Source organism: Nansenia antarctica, assembly GCF_963989245.1.
Source record: "Nansenia antarctica genome assembly, chromosome: 1".
Lineage (NCBI taxonomy): Eukaryota > Metazoa > Chordata > Actinopteri > Argentiniformes > Microstomatidae > Nansenia > Nansenia antarctica.
In genome coordinates, this window is record NC_137674.1 from 54,841,898 (window position 1) to 54,865,653 (window position 23,756).

Genomic DNA, 23,756 nt, shown 5'->3' on the forward strand with positions numbered 1-23,756 from the left:
AGGCGGCCCACGGGCCATTGTTGGCCCACCAGCAATAATATTTGGCCCGGAAGATTATTTCGATATATATATATATGTTACGGTACATGTGGGAATACGGTACATGTGGGAAAACTAGGGTTAGGGTTAGGTGCTAGGGTGCTACGGTTAGGGTTAGGGGTAGGGTTAGGGTTAGGGTTAGGGTTAGACATGCCAGCATGTACCAAGTCGACGTAGCCCCTAACCCTAGTTTTCCCACATATATATGTTACGGTACATGTGGGAAAACGGTTTATGTCGGCATTTCCCGGGACATGCCAGCATAAACCGTCGACTTGGTACATGCTAGCAAGTCGACGGTTTATGCTGGCATGTCCCGGGAAATGCCGACATAAACCGTCCCGGGAAATGGTTCACCATCAGGATGATTCATGTGGGAAATACATTCTTACTTTTAGCACCATGGACAGCGCCATGGACAGCGCCAGCGGCACGGACGGGATTTGCTTCACACTGTATTTAATAATAATAATAATAATAATAATTCATTACATTTATATAGCGCTTTTCCGAGGCTCAAAGACGCTGACAATACAGGAGATACGGAAAACACAAAAACAGCAAGCAACATGGACACATGGAACACAGAATCAGCGAACGGGGAGGGGGGGGGGGGGGTGGTAGGGGGGGGGGAGGTGGTTAGGGGTAGGGGAGGCTGTAGGCATGGGAGAACAGGTAGGTTTTGAGGTGGGATTTAAAAGTGAGGAGTGAGGGTGAGTCTCTGAGTGGTTGAGGGAGAGAGTTCCAGAGGCGGGGTGCAGCTCGTGAAAAGGCACGGTGACCGAAGCCTTTGAGTTTTGAGGGTGGGACAGTGAGGGGAACAATGGATGAGGATCGGAGGGTACGGGTAGGGCGGTGGGGGAGAAGGAGGTCAGTCAGGTAAGGGGGGGCCAGGCTATGGAGGGCTTTGTATGTGAGGATGAGGACTTTGAATTGTATACGTTCTTTAATGGGGAGCCAGTGGAGAGAGTGGAGGACAGGAGTGATGTGGTCACGGGAGCGGGTGTTTGAGAGGACTTAACTAAATAGCCTACGACTAAAGCAGCCTATATTACATCAATCAAAACATGGCTACTGCGACTAAAGCAGCCTATATTACAACAACCAAAAAATGTCTAGCCTACATGCAGTGAACTCTAAAAGTAGGACCAACACATTTGTAAATGGGGAATGCGGAGTCTGCTATGTAAAGGATAAAGTATGGCCAGCCGGTCAAATCCCTTCAGTGCTTTACGAAACCTCTCGGCTTCGCCTCGGGGTTCCGAACGCACTGTCGGGCTCTTATTTTTCGATAATGACCGACATTATCCCGCTTATTACACGGCTACTTACCAACGACATGAATAATTAATCTTGTGAGAGGCGACATGGTGGCTGCTCTCTGTGTCAGATGAATCTTCTCGACGTCTGACCTTTTGACCATCATTATCAAAGCTAATATCTCCTCATATCCTTCTCAGTATCATACATGTTCTTTGCAATGGTGGAAATAAAAAGAAAGAATCAAGCTCAACAACAGCTCAACTGTGTGTCAACAAGTTCCCGAAATGCGCTCCTCTGACTTTGATGCACGCACGCCTAAAGGCTCCCTGTGGCGCGGGAGCACTGGCGTTGTTTTGTGAACATTATGGTCTAAACTTTAAGCAACTGTTGAAAATAAACACAATAAACTATTTCTTGTTTAGGGGGGGGGTAGAAAACGACCGGGCCAAAGGAGAAATAATTCACCGGTAGCTCGTTCACAACGAGCGATTGTCCAATCAGAATCGAGTATTTTAGAGCCGTGTAATAGCCTAAATAATAAAGAGAGCATTACAGTGCTCTCTGAATCCATGACATAAAAATAAAAAATATATAATTTTTTCTAATGGGATAAATGCTTGTCAAATATGATTATGTGTTTATTCTGCTTAAAACAGTTGATAGGGCAGGTTATGTCATGGATTCAGAGATCACTTTGACCTTTGATTATGTTGTGGCCCACTATCTAGTGGCTCAGAAAAATTTGGCCCGAGGCCAAACTTAGTTGCCGACCCCTGCTTTATAGTGTTGGGGCCAAACCATTTGACAAGGAGATTGGGAGACACCTTTCTTGGTCTCCTGTATATTGGAATAATCACAGCACATGATCATAGTTATAATATCACATTGACAATTACATACATGATCTGAAGAAATGTGAAGGTCAATACATAATGAAATTGCTGTTTAAACTTACAACGCATTATAATGTCTCAGGCCGAGATCACAGAGACATATAGTGTAGTTTGTGCAGACTAATACTGTAAATGCGTAGCTTGTTGGAATTGGCTTTGATTGTGGCCTCTGTGGTAAAATCATTGTTTTTTGCGATGAAACTTAAATGACATAACTAAACAAAGCTGTTTGTTTAACATGCTCTTATTAAACGTAATTGTAGCAGTCAGAATGTCTTGATCCATCGTCTCGATCTACTGTCTACGCTGAGGAGGTGTATATCAAACAGAATGACCATTATCGATTCATTGGACATAAAGCTTTGTCCCGTTGACGTTCTCATTCGACTCCATTAGGTTTGCAGACTGCTGATGGACTGGGAGGAATATCCGGTAGAGATCAATAAATCCAGTGGGTGATTAAGTGTGGGGGTTTTAATAGCTGTTTGGATTCACTCCCAAACACTTTTTCTGGAGAAAAACTAAACAAATGTGGAACCTCTACTGTGGAATTGTTTAACGTCTCTAGCTCTATCTGGATCCAATTAGAAGTGACTGTGATGATGATTCATCTAGGGTCCTCAGACACTATACTGTATGACAGACATGCCTTGAGCATGTTTGGTTCATCATTAATCTAAGCTCTCTAATGATATTTATAGGGATTTTTCACTATTACTAAAACATTTTTTATATATATATATCTGCACTGTCAATGATCGGTTTCAACCATCCAGTTCAGATAATCATTTTACTCCACTTTTAAGGTGTGACCACATTGTGCTCATGTTCCCATTGTTGCCCCCCCTCAGGTCCTGTCCATCTGTCCCAAAGACATGCGAGCAGACATTTGTGTCCACCTCAACAGACAGGTCTTCAATGAGCACCCAGCGTTTCGGCTGGCCAGTGACGGCTGTCTGCGCTCCTTGGCCGTTGAGTTTCAGACCACACATTGCGCCCCAGGAGACCTCATATACCACGCTGGCGAAAGCGTGGACACCCTTTGCTTTGTAGTATCCGGGTCACTGGAGGTCATTCAGGACGATGAGGTCATAGCCATACTGGGTAAGCACCTATTGGTCGACATTTTTCCTTCTCAGGGCCTGATTCCTATTTAAATATTTTTTTTCAATATAGGATAAAACACCAAGAACAAAACTTTCAATGTTTATTTACATTTCTCCTTCTCTTTCTTAACATTTTATTATAATATATTTTTTATATGCTTAATTTCTTTTGGGGAAAAAAATGCTTAATGAATCAGACCCTCAATGCACAAAAGAAAACCTAGTCACTTACAAAACTTAAAGACTTTGCTGCCATCTTTGGCTACTCTGAACATTTGAAAACATACATATTCTATGTTTTCTAATAGCAGCAAATACATGGACATTTTTGTAAATAAACAAAACTGTAAATAGGTAGGTAAAGGCGTGCTCCACCTCCACACTAGATATTGTGTTTGGAAACAAACACGGTGCTCTTCACTAAACGTTCTTCATCATGTGATCTGTTCCTCTACTGAGCCATTTACAACTAACAACAATACATTTATATTTACATTTTTGGCATTTAGCAGATGCCTTTATCCAAAGTGACTTACAACAAATACATTTGAATCATCTATCCATCAGTCATAGCAGGAAAAAGTAATCTATGCTCAGGCCTGGGGCCATTGGCAGTCATTGTGCTAGAAAAAAAGGTTGACACTGGGGAAACAGTACAGAGGGGTAGAAGATGTCTCAGGAGGGACAGTTATGGTGTAGCCTGAAGAGATGGATCTTCAGTCTACGGCAGAAGATAGGGAGTAACTCTGTAACTCTCATCGTTTTAGATGAATTGCCACAACATGTCTATTTATATGTTGAAATGCTTTTTCAAAGTAACTATTCCCCAGGTTGTTGTAAATTAAAATATATTCCCAATCAAATGACCTAAAAGCTAAAATGCATGTAACAAATGTGCCACATTGCACATTGTAAAAGAATATTACAACATCATAAAGCTAAAGTAGATGTGATTTCCATTTTCTTCAATACAACTCTGCATTTTTGTTTCTGAGCAAGCCAAATAGTGTAGAGGTAAGACAAACAATCGCTTTTTTGGCATTCTCAGACAAACAACACTGGTGTCTTATTCTCAAGACCGTCTCGCATTTTCTATAATGTAGGTTATAATTTCTCAGTCTTTAAGGTAAATCATATTCTTGGAACTTGTTGGTGGAGAAGAGTTATGGAAAATGACTTAATTAATGGTCGTTAGACTCCCACAAGGTGCTTCTTAGAGACAACTATGAGTGAGTTCCAGAGACTGCAGACATAACAAACAGCATCATGAGTTACACTGACTGTCTCCCATGCTTGCTTAAACCTGACTTTGATGACTGCATTTAATGAGTCACCATAAAAACTTGCTGCAATGTTATCCCAGATTTTAGATCTAGAACAACTTGTGCTAGAGGACATTTGTTGTGTTGCGTGACAGGCATTGTGCTAAAGTTTCGAGGTTGAAAGGGTGAGAAAGCAACTAACTTGCCTTAAGTCAGGTCAGTTAGTCTATGGATGACACCAAGACAGCTGTTCTTTTACTATTTTAAATCATTATTGCTGATGACAGCTGGGGGAGAGGTATAGTGGGCCAGTGTTTGCCTGACTGCCCTAGACCACATTACATCAGGTAATAGTGGTTAGACAGATTGTCACACTTTTGTTAATGGGAAACGATTTGAGCTTGTGTAGGCTGAACTCAAGCAAGCACACACAAGAGCTGCGGCAAAATATGTTGCCTACAGATCATGATTGTCACACATATCAAGAACTGTTCAAGGCTACAGCAATGCTATGCCACTTACAGTATATGAAAGTTATTCTTTGTAGCCAACGTGATACATGATATGACGGATAGGGGCAAAAAAGAACAGTGAAATACAGACAGTTAGGCAATTACAAATGACTCGGATACAATTTGTTTATAGATTAACAGTTGTGAGTTTTGTATGTTAGGCTGTAGCCTACATAACTATATGAATAAAAACATGTCAACAGGACATACTTTCACATGGCTTACTTTCACTGGTCACAAAGAAGGGCTGATCTGCTATAGGCCTACTCTTCCTGCTGTCCCTCAGTCTAGTTGAAGTTGAAGTTCTTTATTTATCCCCGAGAGGAAATTACTTTCTCACAGCAGCAAGATTTAAAAGAGTATGGGGGATAAAAGACACATAATAGATCATGAATAAAAATAGGGAATAAATAGAAATAGAATAGAAATAGGGAATAAAGAGAATGGACACAACAGTATGGCACAGACTAAAAGAGAAATACAGCTACCCATATTAAGAGCGTTGTTAAAAAAAAAAAAAAAGATTGTCTGAAGCACTCCTTCAAGCACTTTGGCGGGATGAGGTGGCCACTAAAGGTGCTTTTAAGGTTGATCACCTCCTCATGCAGGGGGTGGGATGGGTTCCCCAGGATGTTACAGATCTTGGACCTCATCCTCCTCTCCACCACCTCCTCCAGGCTGTCCAGACACACTCCTACAACAGAGGCCGCCTTCCTAATCAACTTATTTAGTTTGTTGGCATCACCTGCAGCAATGCCTCCGCCCCAGCCCCCAACAGCAATGAATGTTGCACTAGCCACCACTGTTTCGTAGAACATGCGCAGCAGTCTGCTATAGGATCTAAGCCGCCTCAGGAAGTACAGCCTGCTTTGCCCCTTCCTGTAGAGAGTCCTCCTCTAGCCCAGCTGCTATAGGCCTACTCTCCCTGTTGTCCCTCAGTCTAGCCCCAGCTGCTATACTCTCCCTGCTATACTCTCCCTACTCTCCCTGCCTTCTCTCCCTGCTGCCCCAGCTGCTATACTCTCCCTACTCTCCCTGCCTACTCTCCCTGCTAATCCTCAGTCTAGCCCCAGCTGCTATAGGCCTACTCTCCCGATGGGACTTTGACGTACGCCACTGAAATGTCGGCCTGTACCCCTTAAACCCCTACCTACCGTACTGTTTCACAACAAGTCTAACCATTATAATTACTGCCCCCTGGTGGTTTTAATGCCGAGTTGAAACACCTAAAATAAAATGTTTGGACAAGACCAGTTTACTGCCATGGTACTCCAGCGATATTGTCGCACAGGCATGAACCTTTAACTCTTTAACTGACCTACTGTATGACCTAAGCTCTTTCAAACAATTTCAAGGCATCGTTAAGTGTGTTTCTAACCAAATAAACCCTTTCCTCTCACCTTTCCCTTTCAGGTAAAGGAGACGTGTTTGGGGATGTCTTCTGGAAGGAAGCCACACTGGCACACGCTTGTGCTAACGTGCGCGCTCTCACTTACTGCGACCTTCATGTCATCCGGAGAGATGCTCTGCTCAAGGTGCTGGAGTTTTACACAGCATTTGCCAACTCCTTCTCCCGCAACTTGTACCTCACCTGCAATCTGCGCAAACGGGTAAGGAGTATGCACACACACACACACACACACACACACACACGCATACGCACACAAACACACACACACACACACACACACACACACACACACAAACAGTCTAGGAACTGCATCACATTTCTACCAAACTTGTGAGCCTGCTAACAATGTTAAGTAGTGTTGTAGTTAACTACGTAGTAGTGGGGATTACTCACCGAATCCATTGCAATGCAATATTTTTGGCTTGACTAGCGAGCATGTCATTGATTTTCAACATATTTTTCGGAATAAAAGTCAGTTGCCCCCTGTCACCAGCTGCCGTCACATAACGGCAACCACTTTTCAGTTTCTGGATCAGAAAGGGTAGGAGGATGCCATTTCTAACAATTGAGAGAGGGGCCATCATCTCAGGTTCACAGGGTGCTTAGTGGCGTAGCACACTAAGCACGTACATACTGTATATTGCATGTCATCCCTCCCCTCTCTCGCCCATCCTTCCTGTCAATCTCTCTACTGTATCTATCCCAATAAAGCAGAAATGGCATGACAAAAAACTTGGGGGGTTAAAGAGGGTTAAAGCCAGCCTTGGGCGGACGGATTGTGCCTGTTACATACACACACTAGGAGTTGGGAACACAAAATCAGACTCAGATCACAGTCGGATTTCCGGTTGCTATGGAGAAAGCCTAGAATGAAAGGAAAGTGGACATAGAGGATGGCTATGGTATGTTTGTTTGGTTCTCTGGAATGTGTAGCTACCGGTTGGTGAAGTCATCACTCCAAAATGAATACAGTGCTTTTGAAGTGGAACAACTTCAAAGAACAATTCTTTAATGAGATTTTGCGTCTCAGAAATAGGTAACAATGACATTTCCACCTAGAAACTCATTGTACAGGTTGCTCATATGCCACCCAGGTTTTCTACTTCTCTGGGAGAAAACCAACCAGTAGGATGCAATTTCAGGAGCTCTCCGGGAGGTTCAATTCAGAAAACCCCAATTCAATCAATGCAGGATAATAATATTATTATTAATAGATAATAATACTATTATTTGTGTATGGATTAATGTCCTCAACACAATGTTTACAGTGTGAAACTGACGGGGCATCTTAATTGAACTGGGTTTCTAAATATGTATATATTTTTATTATCTTTATTATAAAGACCCATAAATCCTGCATGAGTGAGCCATGGTAGACAGCTCTGGGTAATTATGTATTCTAAAGTCCCTTGTATTCCCGGAAATTACTTCGAAACTACATGGAAACAGTTTAATTGCTTGTGTTCATTGTATAGAACTACATAGAATGCCAATTGTTACCAAGACGATAAAGATTTAGCTGAATAATGTCATGAAAAAAAACAATTGTTACCAAATAATTACACAGTATTAAGACTGTTAAATGCAGTACACTTTTGTACCAGGTACAGGGGCAGTAGACAGGACAGAGATTTGAAGTCGGAAGGTAGCTGGTTTGAATCCTGGGCAAAGGGCTATAAGAAAGTGGGACTGAGCTACCAGAGGACTGCCAGGCTCAGATCACAGGTTCAACTTCCTACCATTGTGCCCTTGTGCCCAAGACACTCAACCCTCAAAACGTTGGTTCTCTCAAAGTGTGTGTGTGTGTGTGTGTGTGTGTGTGTGTGTGTGTGTGTGTGTGTGTGTGTGTGTGTCAGAGAGCTTTGAGAGCAGAATAAGAATGTTCCTATTCCCCCCAGGCAAACCCGCCAAGGCTAAGATTGAGACTGACGAGCTGTGTTTGTGATGTGGTAACAATTATGTGTTTAACCATCATGCTTTGTCTTTTAGCACTATACGCATGATGTGTGTGTGTGTTTTCTGTGTGATCAATGGTCTGCTGCTGATAAGTAATATAATCTTATGGTCGTTTTGAGTTGATTCAGTCCTTTTCTATAGATCAGGAGGATGGACCTTTCGAGGAATGCACTTGATGGAATCCATTTCAGGATGCTAGAGGCTAGGTTAGGTTAGGCAGTACTATTTAATGCATGTGTATTGCAAACTGCTCAGGTGGCTTTGCTCAGATGTTCCTTGATGTTCACACCAATTGTGTTTCACTCTCTCAACCTCTGAAGCAGTGGCAAAAAAAGTGGCAGTTGAATAATTTGAAGTGCTAGAGGACTGGGTGTATTCTGTACATGAGGCGATGAGAGGTGACATGTGACTGCAGTGCATGGGGGTGGTGGGGGGGGGGGAGGTGCTGCGCATTGCTCTATTTTTACCTGTCGAGTGACTAAATGCCTCACAAAGATGATGTCTGTTGACCAGCACAGTTGTAGTGACCTCAGTGCAGATAAACCTACCCTACCGTCAAGTCGCTTTGGAATAAGGCGTCTGCTAAATGCCAAAAATATAAATGTAATGTAAATGGTGTAGTGGCCTCCATGTTTAGATGAATACACTGGGAAACACAACTCTTTAACATGAATTAACATAGTGATATGCCTCAGGTTTCTATTGTGGCAAGATTTAAATAAACAGGACGGAAATCCCAAATGGTTTCTAGAGCTTTTTTTGTTTTAAACCTAAGAGCCAACTACCGGTGCATGTCCGTTGCAGTTCATCAAGCTGGGCTGCCCATGGCATTGAGCAAAGGGCCTGGGGCCTCATTTATAGAAAGTACTTAGATCAAATTTGACCGTGGAAACGATCGTAGCTCTACGTCGTGTATTGACCTTGCGTACTACGCACATTACCTACTGGTTATGCAGAGTTATTACAGGCATGTGAGCCGCACTGCCTAAACTGTAATTCATGCAAAGTGAACGTGACTCGTAATAAAATTAACGATGTTGTTATCAGCCGAGAAAATGAGTTTAATTCAAGATTTAAAGGGAACTGATGTTTATGATTGTATTTCAGTCTTCCTTTATATTCCTCCGGAGCTGTCATGCCCTTCAACATGCCTAATGCGCTAAATTATACTGGATTTTTCTCCGGTGTCTCCGGTGTCTGGGAGTGAGCAGCCATATTTTCAATGTCACCTGATAAGAATAAGACCATTATATTATTACAGTATAAGCATTTGCCTGGTTAGTCATCAGCACTAAAGTTGGCATCCCCCCTGAAATAAGAACGGTCAACACCATCCCCCTTCTAAAACTGCCATCCCCCCTTTCCATCCCGTATGTCATTTTATCAATGAACGTGGTATTACTGCTATTTCAACATTTAGTTTTGCGCATATTGAGTAAAATGCTATGGGCGAGGGGGCACGCACACATGCAATGACATTTTTACCAAGTCACTGACACTGAAGTCACTGACGCTGAGGGGATGCTAAAATTGTCCTCATATGATAAAATCCACCATCCCCCCTGATTTTCTTTTACAACTTGAGTACTGAGTATAAGCATTTGCCTAGTTAGTTGTCTTGATCAAACGTTACAAATGCAACTTACCGAGAAGCCACCCTTCTCTGCCCTCTCCCGCTCACTTGGCTTAATTCAGCCGCTATAATTGAGCCGCTATCACAGGGCGTAAATACAAAGTTCATTCTCAAGTATATTTGGTATTTATAGACTTTAGTACGTACCCAATTCTAAACGAGCGCAGCCCGTTTTATAAATAATGCTTACGTCCGTTTAGAAAAATTTGCTTACGTGCAAGTCAAAGATGACGTTCAAGTACTTTTTTATAAATGAGGCCCCTGGACCACTAATTAACACCATCTAATTAATACTGTATATGATCAAAGCTTTACCAGGCAGTGCGCTAATGCCGAGTCAAAGGAGGTCAAGGTAGAAGGAGAGAAAGGGTATGCGTTGGGAATGCATTACGCCTTACGGCCAAATTGTATCTGTTTTTCTCATGGCCCATTAGCCGCAGTTGGAACAAACTCACTGTCGTCAAGAAGACATGCTACACCGTCGTGGAACAGGAATGTCAGTGAGGCAAGCTCCTGCAGTAGAAGCATATTTCAAGTGCGTCTCGTGTGTCTGAAGCATTCTCAATTGAAAAAGTGCTGTTGATTTCTACCTCAGTTTTGCCACTTCTGGTGGCATTCTGACAACAACACTCTCTGTTATTATTGTCCAGCTGGAATGTAGCTTGCTTTGTGTGGCCAATCCTAACCTGAGATCCATGTGCATAATAAATTAAAATAAAAACAAAAGTAACATTACAATCTGCAGGAGTGACAATTGTTCAATGGTCATTTCAATTAAAGTTGGACTGAAATGACTTGTATTATCGCAGAGGAACAACAATATTGCACATGATCAATTATTTGTCTTTCAGGAAGGAAATATAAACTTGTCTTTAGGATATCTATGAGGATTGTGAATGAAAGGTTGTCTATCACAGTTTTAGAGTTTGGGGAGGTTTTATGGTATAACATTTGTTTTTTTACAAGCCATACACAAAATGAGGAATAGGACATGAGGACATAATAGTGTGCATCACAACAGCTGCTGTTATCAACTGTCACAATGCTTGGGTCATAAAATCCAGCAATGTGTCATGATGTTTCTGATGTTGTTACGAAGGCATCATGAGTGGGTTGTAAAGTAAAATAAAGCTTTTCCTAGTGATACAATTCCAGTCCTTGAGTCCATTCATTGTGGATGTAGATGTAGATTTACCAGACTGTTCACATGCACAGATATGTCTCAACTTCTCAATATCTCCACAGATAATCTTCAGAAAGATCTCTGACGTGAAGAAGGAGGAGGAGGATCGCCGACGCCAGAAGAATGAAGTGACGCTATCTATTCCTGTCGACCACCCAGTCCGCAAGCTCTTCCAGAAGTTCAAGCAGCAGAAGGACAGTCGCATGCAGCCTAGTCTGGACCACAGCAGGCTACAGGTGGAATCCCTCCACTACCCTCACCCACAGTGCCAGACCCACCCCTTGCAGCTCCAGCATGGCACCCCTATGCAAAATGGCACACCCAGCATGGGTGGAGGGAGTGCTGGCAGTGAGTTCAGTGTGGTTACCGTCTCTGAGATCACCCCCTTGCCGAGCCCCCTGGCCTTTGTCCATTCTGGCAATGAAGAGGACATGGACCTCAAATCCAGCTTTGGTGTGGTGGACCAGAACTGTCTGACCGTTACAAGCCCAGTACAGCCCAGGGGTGGTGGCAGAAGGGCTGGTCGAGGGTGGATGCGGTTTAGAAATGCCTCTACAGTGCCACTGCCATCAGGCCCCATGGAGCAAGAAAGGCAGCTACAGAAAGAAGAAGAAGAATGGGGAGACGGGTCCCAGTCCTCGGAACAGTTGACTGAGGACAGCAAAAGTCAAGATGCGGAAGGTGGGGATATGAGCGGGGGTGGTGGCAGCAGCAGCAGTGCAGGAGAGGGCGGAGAAGAAGATAGCACTCTACACAAGACAGACTCGTGTGACAGTGGCATTACAAAGAGTGATCTGCGGATCGACAGGGCGGGAGACACACGCAGCCCCTATGAGAGGAGTCCCATGGAGAGGAGCCCGATAGGCAGAGGCTCATTCGAACCCGGTGCCGGGGTCGGCAGCGAGGGAAAGCTGGGTCACACCTTCCAGCCCCAGGCCGAACAGGCCCTGCTCCACGCCACACTCCAGGATGCCAAACTGGAGCTGAAGGGGGATATCCAGATGTTGAGTGGCCGTTTGTTGGCACTTGAGGTCCAGGTGAGCGAGATACTGAAATTGCTCTCAGAGAAGAGGAGGCCCTCACTGCCACTGACCTCCACCCCCAAGATGAGAATCAAATGCCAGGATATTTTCACGGTGTCCAGGCCTGTCACCCCGGACACAGATATAGACAATGGGCCATTTTGAATGGGAGCGGAAAAACATTGATATGTATTTATTTGGTCTTATTTCAGTTCTCATGTCTTCTTCTTAAAAGGAAAACTATGTTTGAAGGAAAATAGTCTCCATGTAAATACACACTTGCATGTCCAGCTGGATTCTGGCCTGCCAAGGAAACCTGGATTGTAATTGCTTTTATTACATGAATGCAGTTGACTGCATGCAGAAAATATTTTAAGATATACTTTTCACAGTACCTCCAGTACAGTAGCCCAGGGATTTGACAGTTTTTGACTTGTTAATGCACATTCAGGGTTGTGAGTCTGTTAAGCCTTTTCCTCTGGAGTCCAGACTATGGGCTCTCTATACTGAGCACAAACAGCTAATGCGAGTGAAGAGCTTTAATTTAAAATAATATGTACTTCCTACAAGGCCTAGAATCAGCCAACATGTGTGTCTAATTTTGGCTAAAATATCCATAATTCATCTCTACTTGGATTTAGGGTTCACTATTGGAAAGGATTGGGGCATTGTTACTTCCCTTAATATAAGTTGGGCAAAGTAGCCTCCCAGCCATGGTTGCCTTGCTCCATTGCCCCCCCCCCCCCCCAAAACAAAGAAAAAGTTGACTTGTGTTAGCAGCACTTGTTGTTGGTTCACCTGTCTTTGTGACCTATGTTTTTGCGAGAGACTACATGCATTTATTGAATTTATTTAAAGTTTAAGTTATTGGACGTTATTGGTTGATTAAATCTGTGCCTTAGTTTCTTGAATAGCACTTCAAAAACAATTATGATTAGTTATGCTTCCAGACCAAACATTGGTGTTCTAAACTCGCTTAGCTGGTCAGTGTAGTTTTTTATTACAATGAGAGTGCCAACCACACATTCCCCCTCAGTTTCATATACTATAATAATATTTTATACAAAATGTTTACAAAGATACAGAGCCTATGTGGAGTATGTATATAGAGGACTTGCATGCATCTGCTGGAGTTCAAGGGAGACAAATGGAATGGTCCTCATTTATTTAACCAAGTTATATCAAGGGGAAAAGGTGTTTGGATGCTTTTGGATGTTTCTTGTTAGTATCTAAATTGTTAGTTTGATCCTACGTAAATATTTCCTGTTACCACTGAAAGATGGCAATTTTCTGGGGCCTCATTTATAAAAAAGTACTTGAACGTCATCTTTGACTTTCACGTAAGCAAATGTTTCTAAACGGACGTAAGCATTATTTATAAAACGGGCTGAGAAGGTTTAAAGTTGCGTACGTGCTTCCTTCTATAAATACCAACGCAGGTAAAATGAAAGCAGGTGAATGAGGTTTGTATTAACGCCTGTGATAGCGGCTCAATTATAGCGGCTGAATTAAGACAAGTGCTATAATATAGGGTAGGCGTTCGTCTGGAAGTGGGAGAGGGCAGAGAAGGGTGGCTTCTCGGTAAGTTGCATTTGTAACGTTTGATCATGACAACTAACCAGGCACATGCTTATACTCAGTACTCAAGTTGTAAAAGAAAATCAGGGGAGGTGGTGGATTTTATCATATGAGGACAATTTTAGCATCCCCTCAGCGTCAGTGACTTCAGTGTCAGTAACTTGGTAAAAATGTCGTTGCATGTGTGCGTGCCCCCCCGCACCTTGAAATAGCAGTAATACCACGTTCATTGATAAAATGACAAAGTATGGAAAGAGGGCAGCGATTTTGACTGTTTTTATTTACTCGAGTGCTGCTTATACTGTAATAATATAATGGTCTTATTCTTATCAGGTGGTCTTATTCTTATATGGCTGCTCACACCCTTTGCGAACTCCCAGACACCGGAGAAAATCCAGTATAATTTAGCGCGTGGCCGGGCAAGGTCCGTTGTGGTAACGCACTAGGCATGTTGAAGAGGAGATAGACAGCTCCGGAGGGATATAAAGGAAGACTGAAATACAATCATTAACATCACTTCCTTTTAAATCTTGAATTAAACTCATTTTCTCGGCTGGTAACAACATTGTTAATTTTATTACGAGCCACTTGCATTTACAGTAGGCAGTGGGCTCACATGCCTGTAATAACTCCGCATAACCAGTCGGTAATGTGCGTACGCAAGGTCAATACTCGACGTAGAGCTACGATCGTTTCCACAGTCAAATTGACTCACGTTGAAATTGTATAAATCACTACGTTGACGTGGTTTTCTACGTACAACACGGGACGGGTAAGATCAAAATTTGATCTGAGTACTTTCTATAAATGAGGCCCCTGATCTATTCAACCCGTTTGCATTGACATGGCAGGGACATCATTAATGGAGGTGTTTTCTGATGAAAATCAGCTGGCACATTGCTAGTTTGTTAAACAAAGGCAAACACAAGCAAGAGATTTACACCCTCCAAAACCAAACGTGGATTGGATTGCATTGGTCAATTGATAAATAAAACTATTTTTCATGCATGCCATTCATTCATTGGTCATACAGTTGTGATAACATTGTTCATCTATGCAAGCCCACTAATAATATATATTAATACTCACACACACAATGGAGATACAAGGCTACCTTAAATAAAAGCCAGACTGAAAGTGTTCTCAATGTTCTTTTTGAAATATCTGGTCGGCTGTTCCAAAACCTGGTTCCACAGACTATGAAAGCATCTTCTTCGTCTTTGTTTTTTGTTGTTATAAATACACTATGGAAGTTAAGTTGCTAATTGTTTACCTCAAATTCTTTGCATGAGTATTAGACTGTATGGTTACCATAGTCATATGATACATATCAATACATTTCTTGCATCATGAAACCACACATTCCTTATTTTGACAAAATACTGTATGTGTATGCTCTTGGGCATGTAGCCAAATAGCATCTTGATATTATTTCAGACTATTAAAGGATGGTTCATTATTTTCAGATTTTCAGACAAACAGTTTTTTCTGTTGTTGGCATTGATGTAGGACCATTCATATACGTATCATAGATATTTGTAATGTTCATATCTTTGTTAATAGGCAAGTATAGCTGCCTCTGCCCAAGGCAAGGAGACTCACTAAATGTCCTTTTAGAAACTGTGGTTAATAATATACTATAGATATAAGTATAAGATAATATAAGTATATAGGTTGTACGTTTGAATGTCGGCACATAATTATTTGTAACTGACGCTTACTCTTATGCTTATTTTTTCTTTTTCTGAAGCAGTATTTGTGCTCATCCACCCTCATCCACGCGTAGCTTGTATAAATGAGAGCAGTCATGTCACCTCCCTGTCACCAGAATAACCATGGCCCCTTTTGGGTGAGTGTCACCATGCCTAAAAGCTGCTGCATTGTATTTTGCACATCAAACAATTTAAAAAATCCTGTTTACTTCCCCAAAGAGCGAAGGCCAGTAAAAGAAGATATCTGTGGCTTCAGGCCATCCGCAGAGAGGATGGAAATGGTAAACTGTGGGACCGTTCCAGTCAATACGTGTACGGCTGTGGCAAACACTTGGTGTAGAACGTAATGTGCTTCCAGGGATTTGTAGTTCCTTCATTTGACTTGGTGTGTAAATCCCTATTTGAGAGTGTTATATTTATATTTATATAGTATACAAAGAGGTTATAGCTAGCTAGCTACAATTTATCATCAACATAATGAACAGCAAGCTATAGCCAAAACTAGGGCCGGTGGAGGGGGGCAAGTGAGCTAGTCACGTTGACCAAAACATCAAAATAAAGTGTCTTAATTACCTGGAGATTCAATATGGTAGTTGTACTGTATATGTCAGGATATGACACCTCAGGCCAATGGGTGGGGTCGTTCGTCCACTTTGATGGAGGCAGACTGAAAAGGACACTCATCAACCCCTATTTCGTTATTTCTTTCTCTATATTACATACACATTACATAATTGTTTACATAATTGCCATCGGATTTGGGCTCCTAGTAGCTAAAACCAATACCGTTTTCTTATTTTATGCTAATACATTGGCAAAGGCCTCGATTTTGAATTGACCGCCAGTCAAACGAAAGGGACTGTTTTCACCTAAAAAGGGGCAGGGGCATAACGCAAGGGCAAAATACCTAGATGCGTTGCTCTCATCTATGCGCTACAACACTACTACAGTACTGTACACTACAGTGACGTTGTTAGGCCTAGGCATCCGGGGCTCGATGAAAAAAAAAAAAGAAGAAGAAGAAATCGCCATTTACTGCATTGCCATCGATTTAGTGCATCACTGTCGATTTAGCTCAACCACCCGTCAATCAAAAACTCTGCTATATCCGAAATGTATACATTTTAGCTTTATATAGTGAGATCCTACTTGCTCCATTGGCTATCATTACAGTGAGCTGGGGCCTCGTTCCCCAATAGCGATGCTTTTGCAAGACTTTTAATGGAGCATCGTTCCTTAAGAACGGCAACATAACATATGTTTACCAAAACACCTTGGAGAGGAAACAGTGACTCTTAAGAGCATGGTAAGAGCAGAGGGACATCAATACTTTTATTTACTTTGAATACCTTGCATATGGTAAATACTGTATGGGGTGGATTGGAAATGCTTCAAAACGAAAACAGTGTTGTGTACATTTTAACATGTACAGGTTATAGCATGCTATTTTCTGTCTATACAGTGATTTCTTAATTATGGTGAGCATTCTTCGGTCATCCACTGTAGTCTTTCTTGGCCTACCAGACTGTTTGCGATTTCTGAGCTCTCCAGTTTTTGGATGATGTTCCAAACTGTACATTTTTGCAAGCCTAAGGTTTTGGCCGTTTCTCATATTTCAGCCGAATAATGGCTTCCTTGACTTGAAGTAATAACTCTTTGGTCTTCATGTTGGCAGACACCAAAGGAAAACATAAAGGCTAGAATCAATGCTAGACATGCCAGCACAACAACAAAAAACAGTAAAAATGTGGTGACTGCTTTGACGCTTTGTTTTACACATTTGCAATTGATAGAATACAACACACACATAACTAAACAACTCTTTCAGACATTACTCACATAATTTTACCATTGACTGCTTTGCTGATTGATCCAACCTATAATTACTGAAACATTTGGTCCTAATTCTACAGTAACTAAATGCTAGATGGTTGATGCAAACTGATGCATACAATTCTAGACGTTTAGATCATACAAGTAAATATCACATAGTTTAAGACATTAATTGACATCTTTAAAAGATCAACAACTACATAAAATCACACATTTGTATGATCATGGTTGTAATACTACAGCATCATTCCACTGAACATTAGCCATAGATACCCAGGTCAAAGTGCAAAAAGAACAACTATTTGTGAAACCACATGAAATAATGCTGTAGTGCACAATGCAGTGTTACAATACTATTGGTTGTCTGGATTTCTTCGGTGTATATAACTCTGCTGTTTTGGTCAAACAGATAAATACAGTCAAGTAGGTGATAGCATTATGGTACTGGTCACACACAGTATTGCAATAGGTGGCCTTACTAAATATGGTTGGGTTAAATAGCATCAAAACAAAAATGATACACCAATAGTATTTACGTAGTGCTGTAAACCTCTTGTCACAATGTCTGAGGATTTCTTCAAAACTGTTACTGGAAAACTGGCTTTGGATGATCAGCATTAGCTGAGCCTAGTTATCTCAAAAGTAAATCTGAGGTGCCGGTACTCTGTGCTGGTGTGTGTACCTGCCCAACTCCAGCACTGAGTGAGAACTCCCCTCCCAAATCCAGAGTCAGATATGAGCTTAAGGGACTGTAGATCCCCTGGAGGTTTTTATACAAACAGCAGTATGGCTCCTGCCAGGCTGAACCGGACAACATGTTGACCTGTGCTTTAGAAAATACAGATGATGTACCCAAAACAAAAGATTTTGTTAAACCATCAAATGAATAATTTAGTAGGGATACGGTGTGTGTGTGTGTGTGTGTGTGTGTGTGTGTGTGTGTGTGTGTGTGTGTGCGCACGTTTGTTCCTCATTGCATATGTTCTTTTAAACTACGACCTAGGTGGGCGCTTAGGTGGCGTAGCGGGTTAAGCGTCGACCATGTAACCGCAGGGTCCCCGGTTCGAATCCGGCCGGGGACATATCCTGCATGTCTTCCCTCCTCCCTCTCTCACCTGTCTAATTCTCCACTTTATCTATCAATACAAATTATATATATGAGTGAGACTGCCCCACTCAGAAAAAATTACTTTAAAAAAAAACAAAAAAACTATGACCTCCTTTTGAAAACTGAATGAGTTTTTATAAATATGTTTTTAGGGCATTTCTGCTTCATTGGGATAGAGACAATAGAGATTGACAGGAAGGATGGGTGAGAGAGAGGAGGGATGACATGCAGGATATGTCGATGGCCGGAATCAAACGAGGGACCTTGCGATTATGCGGTATGTGCATTAGTGTGCTACCCCACTAAGCGCCCCCAACACACTTTATTTAAAGTGTCTATTAGTTGGATGTGAGGTAATGTCAGGATTATAGAGGATAACACAAAACTACAAAACATCTCTGACTGGATAGATGCAGAATTTGCAAAATTCTGTTAAGTAAATTTGACTATATCCACCCCTATGTGCATTAAGACACATACATGAATTAACCATGCACGTTAATGGTAATGCACCTTGTACACATCAACAAATGTATATGAAACAACAAGTGAAATTACATTAAATTGTATGTTCAAGTTACCAGCCAAAGGATACAATAAAGTTGGGAGTGAGAGAAAGAGAGAGAGAGAGAGAGGGATATAGAGAGCGAGGGAGAAAGAAAGAGAGAGAGAGGGATAGAGATATATAGAGAAAGGAACAGGGACACCTAGTGGACGAGGTTCCTTGTACTGTTGATTGTATTGTACAGTATCGTCATATATCCTATCCTGATTTGATTCATTGTGATGTATTATTTATATGTAAAGAACTTTGGGTTTTTGAGAAAGCAATCTAAAATGCATTACTATAATAATTATTATTGTTATTCATGAATTAGCTAACTACAGAATACAATCCCTTTATAACTAATGGTAAGTGTAGTGGCTATCGTTGGTCCAAAACAAAGTTGTTATAGCCACTACTGCATGAAGGTACAAAAGTGTTATTGACAAGAGATTCCAATATCCAGTCATAGATCCATCTTTGGGTGTTGTGGTTCCCATTTAAGAATGATCTTGGTGGTATAAAAACAAACAAAGTGCAAGATGGTTCTAATAATTGTGTTGTCATGTATGTGGTGGTGGTGTTGATGAGTTTCTTGCATATTGCACAAAAAACCATATGCCTCTCATCCTCCATGCATTACTCACTTCCCAAATATCTGTGAAAACAGGAAACAGACACTTTGGTACACGCCAAACACTAGCATGCACAGAGAGCACCGTAAGTGTGTGGGAGAGACGACCGGAAGGCAGTGTAGGTGACTACCAGAGCAGAAACAGAAGGTGGATGAGAGGTGGCCAGATGTACAGGCGATGGTGGTGTGAAGTGGACAATTTAGTCTCAGATAATTTCCAGTGTTTATATTGGTTCTAAATATTGTCAGAATAGTGTACTATCTATTGTGTTTGTAATATTAAACACACGACACAGTCAGACACAGTCAGACAGTTGACAGAGTCAACTCAATGTGCCTTTACTTTATATCAGACAGAACAGAGCAATACATCACACAGGCATAACAATCAGGCAAACACTACTAATCGAACTCTGATGCATCACTGCTAACCCAGTGTGCAGAAATAACACTATCCATTTAAGAATGCTTTATCCAATCCTGATTTATTACAGTAGATTCATGTGCAGTCATGCTATAGGATTGTTTCTTCCTATTTTGCTCTAGTCGTTTTTCTAATTTCGCCATGGGTGCACCTGTAACATTCGTAACATTGGAATCAGAACTAGTGATTTATGACTTATTCATGACTTATTATTATCTGATTTGTAAACATGATTTATAAACATGAGGACTAACCAAAGTCAGAATAATGGTGCATTTTAACATCCAACGTATCACTTCGAAACAGATTGGACAGATTTATCATGATAAGCTTGTGCGCAATAATTAATGCTGTCATAACACCTCAATACATACAATTCCATATATAAACAAAGTGAAAATATGCCTACCAGAATATATGCCTACCAGAATTCACTCGCAATCCTTGTTTGAAGACAACTTTAACCTCTTAGATTTTTTATAATTTCCGAGATCAAATGCACATTTTACAGCTTGACCTTGGCCAAAGGCCTACTCCAACCCTATCCCTTCACCTCAGCATATAGGCCTACTCTTGTGTGGTCATGGAACTGTAGGTTTAACTCTCTCATCCCCCAGGACTTTGATTGACTTCAGCTGTGGTTTATAGCTTAATGCTAGAACAGCCATGGGTGGGGTCATTTGACCAAGTGAGTAAAAGAAAATGTATACCTTTGCACTCGACCACCCAGTATCCCTACATTTTCAAAATCACACAGACTATCTTAGAAGCAAGTGGGAGATCATTTGTAAAAATCTAGAAGAGTAGTGGTCCAAGTGAAGAGCCCTGCGGAATCCCACACTACATTGCATTTGAGAGGCAGAGAACCTTCTGTGTTCTATTAGTCAGGTAGCTTTCTATCCATGCTAAGGCAGATGGAGTAAAGCCATAACACTTGAGTTTCCTTAATAGCAAATTATGATCAATGACATCAAAGGCAGCAGTGAAGTCTAGTATAACTGCTCCTACAATATTCTGTTGATCAATATCTTTTAGCCAATCATCTGTCATTTGAGTGAGCGCTGTGCAGGTTGAGTGCCCTTTCCTATAAGCGTGCTGGTAGTGGCTTGTTAAGTCGTTCATAGAGAAATAGCATTGTATCTGGTCAAACACATTTTTTGCAACAGTTCGCTAATAACAGGTAGCAAGCTGATTGGTCTGCTGTTAGAGCCAGAAAATTCAGCACAACAATTTTTTTGGTAGAGGGATTACCATAGCCTCTTTCCAGGTTTGTGGGCACGTATTACAGTCAAGACTAAGGTTGAATATGTGGCATATGGGAGTGGCAATGGTCCGCTACCATCCTCAATAGCTTTCCATCCAGGTTGTCAATACCAGGGGCCTCATTTATAAAAAAAACTACTTGAACGTCATCTTTGACTTGCACGTAAGCACATTTTTCTAAACGGATGTAAGCATTATTTATGTTGTTGTTTAAAATTGCGTACGTACTTCCGTCTATAAATACCAATACTTGAAATTGAACGCAGGTGAATGAGCTTTGTATTTACACCCTGTGATAGCGGCTCAATTATAGCGGCTTCTATAGTGAGCGGGAGAGGGCAGAGAAGGGTGGCTTCTCTGTATTTGTAACGTTTGATCATGACAACTAACCAGGCAAATGCTTATACTGTAATAATATAATGGTCTTCTTATCAGGTTACATTGAAAACATGGCGAACCCTCAGACACCGGAGGAAATCCAGTATAATTTAGCGCATGGCCGGGCAAGGTCCGTTGTGGAGCGCACTATAGTCATGTTGAAGGGGAGATAGCGTTGCCTTGACAGCTCCGGACTCGGAGGGATATAAAGGAAGACTGAAATACAATCATAAACATAATTTCCCTTTAAATCTTGAATTAAACTCATTTTCTCGGCTGATAACAACATCGTTAATTTTATTACGAGCCACTTTAGTTTCAGGTCATACATTTGGAAACCTAGCAGTGAAGTCATCTCTCTCTCCACTCTGAGTAAGTAGACTATCTAGTAAGCTGGACTTCTGATAAGTTGATACCTGTCTTGTTATTAGTAATAGAGTAAATAACTGTCTGTTTTAAGGCTATCTAGTTAAAATTGGACTACTGATACCTGTCTGTTCATTAGTAATAGTGATAGGGAAAGTAATAGGGTGATTGCTGTCTGTTTTAAGATTATCTAGTTAAGCTGTCTGTTTTCAAAACAAAGGCTTCAGAGTCATTCTGCTAGTCCTAGTTCTGTTGGTTCCTTAGCCCTCTTCCCCTCTACAGACTTTTGCCACAATGTGCTTTCTCCCTATCCCTGTTCTTCTGACACTCAGGAGGACACCTAGATGCTACATCCCCCCTCGCAAACCTTCCAATCTCATCTACCCACCTCTTTCTACTGACCATGACTTTATCGCCGCAGGCGGTCTCTGGAATTGCCAGTCGGCGGTCCGGAAAGCTGACGCTATCTCAGCTTATGCATCTCTTATGGCCCTCAATTTCCTTGCTCTCACTGAGACCTGGATCACACCAGAAAACACAGCTACACCGGCAGCCCTCTCTGCCGCCTACTCCTTTTCTCATTCCCCTAGACCCTCTGGTCGAGGGGGAGGTACAGGACTCCTCATCTCGCCCAAGTGGTCACACACTGTCCTTCCCCTGGCACACTTGTCTACATCCTCCTTTGAATTTCATGCTGCTTTTGTCTCTTCCCCGGTCAAACTCCACATTGTCGTCATCTATCGCCCCCCAGGCCAACTCGGTGACTTCCTAGGCGAGATGGATGGCCTTCTCAGCTCTTTCCCTGATGATGGCACTCCGCTCGTACTACTAGGTGACTTCAATTTCCAATCTGAGAAGCTTCTCTCATCTGGAGTACTTGACCTTCTCCTCTCCTTCGGCCTTACCCTGTCCCCCTCTCCTCCGACTCATAAGGCAGGCAATCAGCTCGACCTTGTCTTCACCAGATCTTCCCACACTTCCAACCTTACCGTTACCCCTCTTCCAGTTTCTGATCACCACTTTATATCCTTCTCCCTTCCCCTCAAAACTTCCTCTTCCCTCTCAGCCTCTAACCACTTAAGACCCTCTCGTCGTAACCTACGTACCCTGTCCCCCAGCGCCCTCTCTTCTTCTGTCCTATCCTCCCTACCCTCTGTCGAATCCTTCTCCCTTCTATCCACTGATGCGGCATCCTCAACCCTTCTGTCCGCTCTCACCTCATCCTTCGACACCCTCTGTCCACTAACCTTGAAGCCAGCTCGATCCTCTCCTCGAGCTCCCTGGCTCTCTGAAACGCTACATGCTTGTAGACTAGAGCTCAGAGCAGCTGAGAGGAAATGGAGAAAAACTGGCCTTTCTGATGACCTTAACCTCTATCACTCTCTCCTTGCCAACTACGCCTCCTCGGCATCAGCTGCTAAAACATCCTACTATCATTCAAAAATACATTCTTCTGCCTCTAATCCTAGAAAACTGTTCTCCACTTTCTCTTCACTCCTTAATCCACCTCCTCCCCCTCCTCCTTCCTCCCTGTCCGCCGATGACTGTCACCTACTTTGAAAAAAAGGTGGATGACATCAGCAGCACCTTTCTCCCCTCACCGCTCCCTCCTCCCACTAACAATGCTAACACTGTT

At 42.1% G+C, this 23,756-nt stretch overlaps 1 protein-coding gene across 1 annotated transcript in view; it reads left to right on the forward strand.

Annotated features, from left to right (window-relative positions):
• The window catches only part of LOC308151308 (voltage-gated delayed rectifier potassium channel KCNH5-like), a gene marked incomplete at both ends in the record, with an annotated part of 81,152 nt that extends 68,707 nt beyond the window's left edge, over positions 1 to 12,445 (forward strand). Inside the window, 3 exons of the mRNA XM_080524156.1 lie at positions 3,047 to 3,299; positions 6,489 to 6,685; positions 11,321 to 12,445. Of these exons, the coding sequence (XP_080380282.1) occupies positions 3,047 to 3,299; positions 6,489 to 6,685; positions 11,321 to 12,445 (1,575 nt within the window). The remainder of the gene's footprint in view (positions 1 to 3,046; positions 3,300 to 6,488; positions 6,686 to 11,320) is intronic.
• Between the last annotated feature and the right edge of the window lie 11,311 nt (positions 12,446 to 23,756).